Source organism: Glycine max, chromosome 8, assembly GCF_000004515.6.
Source record: "Glycine max cultivar Williams 82 chromosome 8, Glycine_max_v4.0, whole genome shotgun sequence".
NCBI classification, from domain to species: Eukaryota; Viridiplantae; Streptophyta; class Magnoliopsida; order Fabales; family Fabaceae; genus Glycine; species Glycine max.
The window spans coordinates 20,756,219-20,767,895 of NC_038244.2; the positions used below are offsets into that span (position 1 = coordinate 20,756,219).

At 35.0% G+C, this 11,677-nt stretch overlaps 1 protein-coding gene and 1 pseudogene across 2 annotated transcripts; both read right to left on the reverse strand.

Annotated features, from left to right (window-relative positions):
• Positions 1–197: 197 nt before the first annotated feature.
• On the reverse strand, positions 198–6,919 carry LOC100785346 (chaperone protein ClpB3, chloroplastic). 2 transcript variants are annotated; one of them, XM_014779225.3, is made up of 10 exons: positions 6,427–6,919; positions 5,386–5,595; positions 5,022–5,259; positions 4,627–4,822; positions 4,035–4,089; positions 3,663–3,813; positions 3,097–3,405; positions 2,258–2,523; positions 1,110–2,036; positions 198–817 (listed from the first exon to the last, which is right to left on the reverse strand). In XM_014779225.3, the coding sequence occupies exons 1-10, from the start codon at positions 6,658–6,660 to the stop codon at positions 488–490; spliced, it is 2,916 nt and encodes a 971-aa protein (XP_014634711.1). In that variant the 5' UTR covers positions 6,661–6,919; the 3' UTR covers positions 198–487. The 2 variants fall into 2 exon arrangements, with proteins under 2 accessions (XP_014634711.1, XP_003530423.1); XM_003530375.5 differs by having other exon boundaries at positions 5,386–5,604; positions 6,427–6,917.
• A 994-nt stretch (positions 6,920–7,913) lies between these two features.
• Positions 7,914–11,146, reverse strand: LOC102668127 (glycosyl hydrolase 5 family protein-like; annotated as a pseudogene).
• Positions 11,147–11,677: the final 531 nt, after the last annotated feature.

The window sequence follows — 11,677 nt, forward strand, 5'->3', positions numbered from 1 at the left end:
ATTCTCTCAGTCCTGGCAGGCCTGAATTTGTGCAAGAATACATGGAATTTGAGATTAAAATTAGAAATTCTGTAGAACAAGTTTATAAAATTATTTCATGACTTTTTAAAGTTATTCTAAACTTTAATAAATATAAGGAAAAATATATCAATAATTTTTTATTAATTAGTAAACTTTAAATTCTCATGAACTAAACATTTTAAAATAATTACTTAAACTAAATCATTGAATCAAATACAGCCTTATTGCTTGTATCTTTCCAGCAGGAACAGTTTAATGCTTCTCATAGCCAAGCATTAATTTTTAACCAAGCTGGAATTAATCCAACTCAATATTACTGAAATAAGCTCAGCCTGGCTCATCTACATTGGTAATAGAAAATATATATTAGATGCAAACTACACCGGCATCATTGTTCAATTGGTATAAGGAAACTGTATGCTCAAATTTGTGTGTGAAGGAAAAATATAGAGCAAGTAGAAGGAATTCATGGGGCCTGTGGGAAGGGTTCCAAGGTGCCTTGAGGGGTAGATTCTGAATCAGCTGCAAGTTTCTTAAAAACAAGCTTTTGCTGGGGAAGTTGGCCGTTGGTAAATGCTGTGAGTTCAGTGTCTATTAGAATTGCATCCTCTTCCTTAAACTCTCCTCTGAGAATACCCTTGGCGAGTTCATTCTCCACATTCTGCTGAATCACTCGCTTGACTGGCCTAGCGCCATAGTTGGGGTCATACCCTAAACTTCCAAGAAGTTGAACAGCAGCATCCGTCACTTGGATTTTCATCTTGCGATCTGCAATTCTCTTTTGCACACGCTCCAGCTGTAGTATACCACAAACGAAAAAAAGTGTTATTAAGGATGTGAAATACCACTTAACAGCACCATGCAATAAGGCTTAATGAACTTCTAACTAGTAACTTCACATGTTGAAATAAGAGACATCATATTCAGATTTTAGACTAGAGCTGATAAAATGTCAATTTCTCTAAATTCAAGGACACTACCATCCTTACAAGCATTGATAATCAATATGAACATATGAATCAATCAATTTTCAGACATGGGGAGGGGGAACTCATATTAAGCATGCCAGAAATAAGAATAGAAATTACCTGTAATCTGACAATGCTACTTATTTGTTCACGGTCTAGAGGCTGGAAAACAATATATTCGTCAACTCTATTCATAAACTCAGGGCGAAAGATGGATCTTGCAGCATCCATTACGCGCTGTTTTATGGTTTCATAAGCCAACTCTTTCGGCGTGGTGTCATCATCTGTGTTCAAGATGTACTGTGATCCAACATTTGAGGTCATAATGATAACAGTGTTGGTAAAACTTACTGTGCGACCTTGTGAGTCGGTTACTCTTCCATCATCCAAAATTTGAAGGAATACATTGAAGACATCAGCATGTGCCTTCTCAATCTCATCAAACAAAATAACAGCATATGGTCTGCGGCGAACTATCTCAGTAAGTTGCCCTCCTTCTTCGTACCCAACATATCCAGGTGGAGCCCCAATCAATCTTGAAACAGCATGTTTTTCCATGTACTCACTCATATCAATTCGTACAAGAGCTTCTTCAGTGTTGAACAAGTAGGCTGCAAGTGCCTTAGCCAGCTCCGTCTTTCCTACACCTGTAGGTCCCATAAACATGAAGCTGGCAATTGGACGATGAGGATCTGAAAGACCTGCTCTTGAACGTTGGATAGCCTCAGCAACTGCCTTAACTACAGGGTCTTGGCCAACAACACGCTTATGAAGCACTTCCTCTAAATACAACAACTTCTCCCTCTCTGATTGTTGAAGTTTTGAAACAGGGATACCAGTCCACTTGCTTACAATTTCAGCAATATCATTTCCCGTAACTTCCTCTCTCAGCATAGACTTCCCAGAGTTCATATATTCGTCTAACTCCTTCTCTGCACTTTCAAGTTGCCGTTGCAAGGAGTTAAGACTGCCATACTTTAATTCAGCAGCACGATTAAGATCATACTCCCGCTCAGCCTGTTGGATCTCAAGATTCACTCTGTCTATCTGTTGCATAAATACAGAAATCATTAGTATCAGCTGTTGATCATATAGTACAATATAATCATCTTTTACATAATTAATTATCTAACTTAAATTATAATTACCAACTCAACCCATATACTTGCACTATTTCCGTGTGCTGAAGATACTTCAGAATGTTATTTTCATCCTATCCCTCTTTTAGCAATTGCTTAATTAAAATGAAAAAAAGAGTTAAATAACACCTCTTCTTTGATTGATTGAATACGAGTCATTACAGACTTTTCATGCTCCCACTGTTCAGTCAGCTCAGCCTGTTTCTCTTTTAAGAGAGAAAGCTCTGCCTCAAGACGATTCAGCCTATCTTTAGAAGCCTTATCTGTATCATTCATGAGAGAGAGTCTCTCCATCTCTAGTTTCAGGACTGATCTGTTGATCTCATCAAGTGCAGTAGGTTTAGAAGTGATTTCCATTTTCAGTTTTGCAGCCGCCTCATCAACCAGGTCAATAGCTGCAATTTGGAAGAAACTATAAATTAGTGCGCTCTGGGCATTGTTGATGCTGATACCAGTCCAGAAGAAATTTTAGCAACTTAAAAGTGTAATAAAAAGACACAAGTCACTCCGAAACGAGAACTATATTTTGATCATTCAAAACCAAATCCTTCAGAAACCAGTACTATAATCATATGTATCTGGCATGTTCCCAACAACAGCCAAGTGCCTATAGATTTGAAGTTTTACAAAATGATTCCAAGCTTTTACATGATTTATCCCTAAATGGCAGCAAACTATTTTCTAATCATTGGCATTTGAAAGGTTTCAAGACCAACTGCACAGGGATTTTTATTCTAACCAACATCTGTAAATTATTTGTTTTCCATAAATCCTAACTGAATTCATATATTCTCAGAAGCATGCTTAAATCATTCAGAAAATGTTCTAATTCAGAATTCAAATCTCTTTCATACAAAAGTTGTAAGTGTCATAAAAGTAACTTATTACTAGAACCAATGTCAATGCACCAGAAACTTCTCAATCATTGTGGAAAACATTCACTGAGTGTTTAAAGCATGTACTATTACCTTTGTCAGGCAAAAATCTTCCACTGATATATCTATCTGAGAGAATTGCAGCTTCCACAAGTGCACTGTCAGAAATTCGGACTCCATGATGTAGTTCATACCTTTCCCGCAGTCCCCTTAGTATTGAAATTGTATCTTCAACTGTAGGTTGGTCAACATAAACTTGCTGGAAACGGCGTTCTAGTGCTGGGTCCTTCTCAATATACTTCCGATACTCGTCCAGTGTTGTTGCACCAATACATCGCAACTCACCCCGACCAAGCATAGGTTTTAAGAGATTACCAGCATCCATAGCACCATTTGTAGCTCCTAACATAAGATAGATAATGATTGCAATCAAATCCAACATCCGACATGTTAATTTCAAATCTCCATTTGGCATCAGCTATAACCAGAAGTAATATTTTAGGAAAATGATATGAATTAAAATGTATCATCTATGATCAGCATCCCCCAGTGATCCAAAGAGTTTTGGAATACAAACCAATTTGCATCAAGTAGTAGTCAAAAGTAAAGAAAAGCCAAAAGTAAGCTGACTGAAAATGGTAGAGTTTGAAGCTTGTTACCTGCCCCAACAACTGTATGAATCTCGTCAATGAAAAGGATAGTCTGACCATCAGATTCTGTCACTTCTTTTAGTACAGCTTTCAGCCTATCCTCGAATTCTCCCCGGTACTTCGCTCCAGCAATAAGTGCTCCCATATCGAGAGATATAAGCTGAAGAAAGACCATTGCCAAAAAAAATCAATTTTACAATCCAAGAAAATATGCAAACTTAAAAAGAGAAATATTACATTTTGCTTTAGAAAATGGCAGTTAAACTAAGCTGGCAGAGATTATAATAGTGAAATTGAAAACGGGAACAGACACTTGAAAACCAGTTTCATCCATTTTCAGCTCTATCAAGAATTGCCCAAGCATTTGGATAAAGCACATACCCTACGGTTCATCAAAGCTTGAGGAACATCTCCGTGCACTATTCTCTGAGCCAGTCTGTTTCAAAGGAAGAATTAGGTCAATATGCAGAGCAAACAAAGGAATACTAACAAAAGAATCCAAATAAGGTGCAAGCGAGAATAAAATTAGTTAACCTGATTTTTTTCCAATAAAGTTATCAGAAAAGCCCGAAGCTCTGGCTACTTAAATATTTCTATGGTATTCATGCTCAAACTAAGCACTGAGCATACAGCCAATATTGTTTCTGTCATTATAATTTATACTACTAGAAGGGAAAACTGGAAAAGTCATCATTTTAAATTATCACTTAGGCCAACCTATTTAAGAAACATATCATTAAAAGATTAATTTTACACATATTGTATGTTTTCAATAAAATTTCATTATCTTTTTTCATATAATGTATAAAACCATATGTTTTAGATAAAATTTGTATCATAACCTGTGTAACAAACGGCATTGCTAGTTAAGCTTAATTCTAAGTTCTAAAAGATTTTAACAGAAATGATGTTCAACAAATGGAAATGAAATCCAATCATAGGAAACAGCAAGGGTGAAGACCTAAGTGCTTACCCTTCAGAAATAGCAGTCTTTCCAACACCAGGTTCACCAATTAGCACGGGATTGTTCTTTGTCCTCCTGGAGAGAATTTGGATGCACCTTCGTATTTCATCATCTCTTCCTATGACTGGGTCGAGTTTTCCAGCTTTTGCCATTGCGGTCAAATCTTTTCCATATTTTTCCAAGGCTTCATACTTCCCTTCAGGATCTATATAGAAACTTAAAATGAGGCTTGAGCAATACAAAGTTGACAAATCATTCACAGCATACAGTTCCAATAAACTCGGAAAAAATGAAAGACAATAGGAATCCACTAGTCCTCAATCATCCCCAATCATACTCAAGTCTTCAATACAACAAAATTAAAATCTCTAACTAGTGCTCCTCCAAATGGAAAATGTAACTACCTTGATCAATAACTGACTGACGTCCCCTAACAGACTCTATTGCAGATTTTAGAGCAGGCTCAGATATTTGAAAATCTCTAAAGAATTGCTTCCCAAATCGTTGATCTTGGGTAAAAGCAAGAACCAAGTGCTCAACTGAAACAAATGAATCCCCATACTTTTTCTTGTGGTCCCTAGCTCTCTGAATCAATGCCTCCAAATCACGGCCCAACATTGAACCAGATGATTCCCCTAGAACCTAAGATAATTGAACATGTGATAAACAACTGGGTTCTCGGGAGGAATAACTAGCAGTTAAACTCAATCAGACAACAAATACAAAAGCTCATATTTCAATTCAAACTCGTTTGAATCTGTGAATCACCTTGGGTTGCCGCTGAATGTACTTATCAGTAGCTTCTAGAAGGCGAGTGTTATCCACCCCAACCTTCGAAAAGATCCTGCGAGCAAGCCCATTCTTCTGCTCCAACAAAGCCTTCATCAAGTGCTCTGTCTCTACTATCTGATGCTTGTTCTCTTTGGCCACCTCCGGCGACGAAACTATTGCCTGCCACGCCATCTCTGTGAACTCTTGCTGCGTAATCTACCATTGCATCAAAACCCCAACATTAACCACTGCACCCCACAATCTCCAACAACCACCATACAACCCAAATCCACAAACATTCAAAATTGTAAATAAACTGGATAAAATTACCACATACGGTTAAATTGGTTGAGTTTGGTTAGTTAGTGATTAATTATTAGTTGGTGCTAGCTTGCTTCTCTGCTGCTACACAGAAGCTCAATTTTAAACTACTTTTCTCCATTAACCCATGTTATATTTTTCTCTACCATGTTTTCCAACAGAGAAAATCTTGTAACTAGAAAAGTTTAAACTAGTTCTTTTTTTAAAGGCCAAATTAGTCATTAATCTGTTAGTTTTTGTTAGTGGGAGAGATTCAAATCTACGATCACTCACTCCTCCCTCCCCCTTCTCCCATCAACCATCAACCTTATAACTCCAAAAGTTTCAACTAGTTGACTAGGCTCTATTTAGATAAATTTCTCCATAAACACTTGTGATAAGAAAATAAAAAAGGTAAAGTAAATTAAAATTCTCTCATAATTTAAATCAACTTATACACTTCCAATTTTTATTGAAGTTCTCTCATTTACCTAAAGCTGATGTCCATAAATTGATTTTAACTTAGTTTAATTCATTTTGCTCCTTATTTTCTTTTCTTAAAAGTGCTTACCGATATAAGTTTATCAAAATTTGACCTAGTTAAACTAGTGTCTACTAAAATTTTGAACTTGCTTCAAGCATGGTAATTGCATCTTTCGAGAGGAAAGGAAAAAGAACAAATTAGAAATAAATGCGTTATTTATTTATTTATTTATTTATTTATTTATGATGTGTTACCCTTCCACTTGAAGCTTCACAGCGAACGGTGAAAGGTGAGGAATTTCTCCGAATTGTCTGAAACCCATTTGCAAAAGAGTGTCTTTTATTGAAGGAAGGCGATCGGAGGGGCTTCAGGGAAATGGGTTTTGGGAGGGAGAGATAGTGGCGGTTGTGAGATAAATGACCATGCTTTGTGTTGCAGGAGAAGGGAACAACAGCGTGAGAGAGAGAAAACGACGTCGTGGAGGCCATGAGCAATGAGGAGGAAGAGCGTCGAGGGAAGAGCGAGTGGGAAGGAATGATAGTGAAAAATTAAAGGAAAGAGAGAAGAGGGAACTTTGCGTTGCGTGGGTATTGAGGAAAGAAAAAAGAGAAGACAACAGAAGAAAAGAGAAAGGTTGTAACAGAACAGAAATTGCAAGGAGAGAGTTGGGGCAGGAATAGGAATAGGAATAGAGTGAGAGTAGAGCATTCTGGGAAGTTCGTGAATTGTTTAGATGAGCAGCCATACACCACGTGGTGGCTTGGCTTGCGTTGGATATGATGCTCATGTTCCCTTTTGGAGCTACTATGTACCAAGAAAATGACTTACATCACATAAATTTAGCTTTGACGGTAAAAATTGGTGGATACAATTGGTGAAATTAAAGTTAGAAATTTTGGATATTATATGAATTTGATTATCTAATTTTTAATCAAACTTTATTTATTTTTTATTCGTGATTAATTAGTTAGAGTCTTTTCTTTATGATTAATGGAAGGATTAACACCAAATTTATTTTTTAACCTTTGGCCTATCTAATCATCCTAACCTGTTATTAAAATGTAAGATTTAAACTTAAAATTTTGAGCTTGAATTAAATATAATTTTCTTTTAGTTAATTTGATCATGATATAACATGAGTTTAGGTAGCAAAAACCCATTTAAATCTCGTAAAAATTGAGCTTTTATAGGACTTCATTTTAGAAACTCGAATTAAATCAAGATTTTTTTTGCTTCAATCCAATATACCTCGTAATTCACATTAGGCCAACCTGTATTAGGTTGGATAATCTTTTTGCCGCCTCCACTCATGCATGTATGTTTTAATATATTGTTAGCTTATTTTAATCAAGTTATTATTATAAGATTTACAATTTCTTTCAAGTACAACAATAAGATGAGTTTTTTTTTTTTTTAACTTTTACATAACAATGAAATGAGTCGTGAACTTAAGAATTCATGCAAACTATTTTTATTTGATCAATTCTAGTGGGTCCATAAAAATTTAAGTTTTCAATTAAATATAAATTATCTTAAATAAAAATTTAAAATTAGTTAATAAAAATGTTTCATTTTAAATGTTCTTAATTAATAATTAAAAAAATTATATAACTATAATATAAAATAATTTTATAATGATATTTATTCACAAACACTAGCATGTAATAAGTTTATTGATTTTTATAATATTATTTAAAAAAAATAAAAATCAATATCAATGATGACTTTTAATTAGTTAATAGTGTAAAAAATTACACGCAATGATTAAACTCTTAATAATTATGTAACTCTTAATAATTATGTCCGCATCAGCCGTTTGTCTATCCAAATATAATGTGTCACACTCATTGATTTCACTTGCATTCATTTTCTTATCATTCACAAGTTAATGGCATTTACATCTTTGCGTCGTTGCATATAACCAATGAAAAGATAAAGAATGTTAATTGTTAAAACTATTACACGTTTGTTGTAACAAGCTGAAACCACTAGCTTTGAGGGTTGTCCAAACAAGCAGGATTATCATCCACACAGATGCATATTTTTGTGACAATCTTAGATGAAGTAGGAGATTCCCTTTCCAAGCATAGGTTATGGCCTTGTTCATCTATGGTACCCAAATGAAGATTGGAAGCTGATAAAGTTTTCCACGAACTCTGCTTACTCTTGCAGTCATTTGAGAGACTCAGTGGAGACCCATCACCAATTGTTTTTATGCATTTGCTAATAGCCACCAGTTTTATTTCCTGCCCTTCTTGGCTCCACCTACTTTGGTCCTCACAATCACCCAGTTCAAGTTCATGGTTCTTGTTTACATTCACACACTGCCCACTTAGTGGATGATATATTATATATGGGAGTAGCTGGAATTTGAGCTTGGGCCTGCAATTAATAAAACATGCACTCATCATAACTAATTTATTATATTCCCTAAGAAAATATTTGGTCTGCAAAATTCAAAATATATATCTTGGACTTTATGTGAATGTGACTGTGCAAAAAGTTCACAATTTTAGTTTTTGACAATAATGTAATTATATGGTTATACTCTGTAAAGCATTCTTTCTCACACACCTTTTCCTATTTGGAGAATTTTAGGTTGGTCTTACTAAATATGTAGATCTCATTTCCTATTTGATGAGTTCTATTTCCAAATTAGTGAACTGATTTCAACAACTAAAAAAAGTAGATTGGAAAGATAGAATTTTATAAAATAAGTCACCAGCATTTTTCCTAATAGAAAAGGTAATTATACTATCATGATTTTAAAAAACGGTCTATCTATGACCAAAATTTTGACCATAACGTCAAAGTTTTTTAGCTCATTGTGACCCTGTTAGTTGCATTTGTCCGTAATTTCCCAAGTTGTCAAGGATCGCAACAAAATTGCAACCCCACTCCAAATTTAAAACCATGTATACTATCTGAAAGACTAGTTGACTTGAGTGTGCATACATATAAAATTTATTTAGCTGAATGATTCGAAAGCCATACCTAGAAGCATCTTCTGCACAAGTTGAAACCTTTGAGGGAATTCCGGATATCTTGGGGTTGAAAAGTCATACACCCAAAATCCTATCTTGCTCTTTGACATAGTAGCCACCCTGTGCAGTCCACAATGCCCAATCCAAATCCACCCTTGCTAGGTAGGCCAACATGCATGACATGAATCTGTTGTTCTTCTCATCCCTTTTGGTCATGTTCATCCCAAACTCACTCATCACCAATGCACCAGGATTCTGACCCCTCATAAGAAACCCGGGATGCTGAGGACCATGCATAAGAATGTACCTCCTACACCAATTTGTTCCCCACACTAACGTTTAGAGGCCTTGTCTTCAGGAAGCTCAAATTAGTGTCATAGTTCAAACCAGATGAAACAAACCCCAGAACATTGGGATTTGCTTTGTGAACTGTTGCTGCTCCTTGACTCATGTACCTGTGCCAATCCTCTTGATTTTGACGTGGACCACGATCGAAGTTCATTTCTCAAAACTATTGCCACCACCTGTTCAAACGTTACACGATAAATTTTATTAGATAAAAGTTTATATGATAATATCATATCATATAATAATATACTAAAATAAGCTTAAAAATTTATAGAATATCACAAGTTATTTTCAAAAACTCAATAAAGTTCACATAATTCTTTCAAGCACTTCTTTAATCAATACTCTTAGAAGCTTTTTTTACCTCATAGTTTAAGGTAAATAAAGTTTTACTTTTAAAACTCTTTTCATATAAAACTAATTGTATCATATAGACACTTATAACATGTTTGGTTGCACGATGAAAAGGCAAGCACATATAAAACATGAAAAAACAACTATTTTTAACGCAAGCTTCTTTCGACCTATCGCAAAACAAAACATACATTGAACTTGTGTTGGTTTTTATGTTTACATGAATTTGAAAGCAGCAAATCATCAAAACAACATTTTGTTTGCTCTGAAAGAAAGACATTTGGACCTGATGAAACGTGAAAACAAACATGCTATTAGATTGTTAATTCAATTACACCATAGTTTACAATTTGGTTTATTTTTTAGGAGAGAAGAGTAATGTAAAAAAAAAAAAAAAGTTAATGAACCTGAGATTTTCCTTTGACACGATTGGCTATCATGGAGAGGCCTTGTAGCCATTCCTCAGGGTTGAAGTGTTCATCTCCAAAGAAGCCATTCCCATCATTGTCGCCACAACACCATTTAGGGTCACTAACATGGTTATCAGCCAACACCATCATCCCTTGTCTCCCAAACTCATCAATCACAGCATCAAAGGCTTCCACAAGTGTAGCATTCTCCAAAGAAGGGTTGTAAGGTCTAAGGCCTAATCTAATGCCATGGAGCTTCAATGAGTCCAAAGTTTCACCAACTTTGTGGCTACTATAGCGTGTGAACATGTGTGTTGCCCATGTGTAGCGAACACAATTGAAGCCTAGCTTCTTTATTTCACCTATAAGATCTTTCAAGGATATTAAGTCAAGACCTTCCCCCAACATTGAATTGAGGTGACTTGACCAGTTCACACAATGCATCTTCATCCTTTTCCCTGACTCTTCCACTATCCATCTCTTGTTGGTTGAAAGTGGAAGAGAATTTGAATGTGATGTAAAGAGAGAAAGTGCAAACAACAAGATCAAGCACAAAGGTTTTCCCTTCATTTTTTTTTTTTGTTCTAAAAAAAGTTTGTACGTAGAAATATTGAATAGAATTTTGGGTTGAGTTTATTTTTCCTTATGCTCTATCTTTTGTGCTTATATAGGAACCGTGGTGTTAGTTACCATGACTTTGACCTAGTTAGATTTTTTTTTTTCTAATTTTAGCATGAACTTCTTTTTGCTGCAGTTAGTGACAGCTTCATTTGCCATATATATAAAAGGTTATGCTGTCAATATTTTTTTTTTAAAGTGTGTATTTTTCCTTGTGCGGATTTTAGTCCCTCGAAAACTAACACTTCAATGATTTCAAATCATAAAAATAAATCCTTCATGAAAATTAAAAAGTAAAAATGTAAGAAATAATAACTGTTTGTTTTAAAACTCAAGCGTATGAAAAATATAAGACCAATATCGCAATAAGGAACAAAAACAAAATGTAAGTGCGTACAAATTTAAAAATTGATTTATGAAGAAAAAACTATAAAATCCAAAATTTAAATTTGATGAATTTATGGGATTAATTGTTTATTTCATCCTTCTAAGCTTTTAGCATGTCGAAGATTGTAAAATATATAGCTACAGTAATTTCAGAAATTATTTAGGAAAATGCAGGAAGCAATTTTGGAACTTGAGAGGGGGAGGGTTCTTTTTTCCTTGAATAAGGTATTCTAACTTAGAAAAACCAAGACTGAAGTTACCACCTGTCCAAACCTCTTTGTGAATGGAAATACTTTAAAACGTGAGTGAGATATTACTCTCCAAGGACCACGGCTAAAATGTGTAAGTGAGATAGATACGATGCTGTGATTAAAATGAACAATTAGATGACTGAGGATGCACCT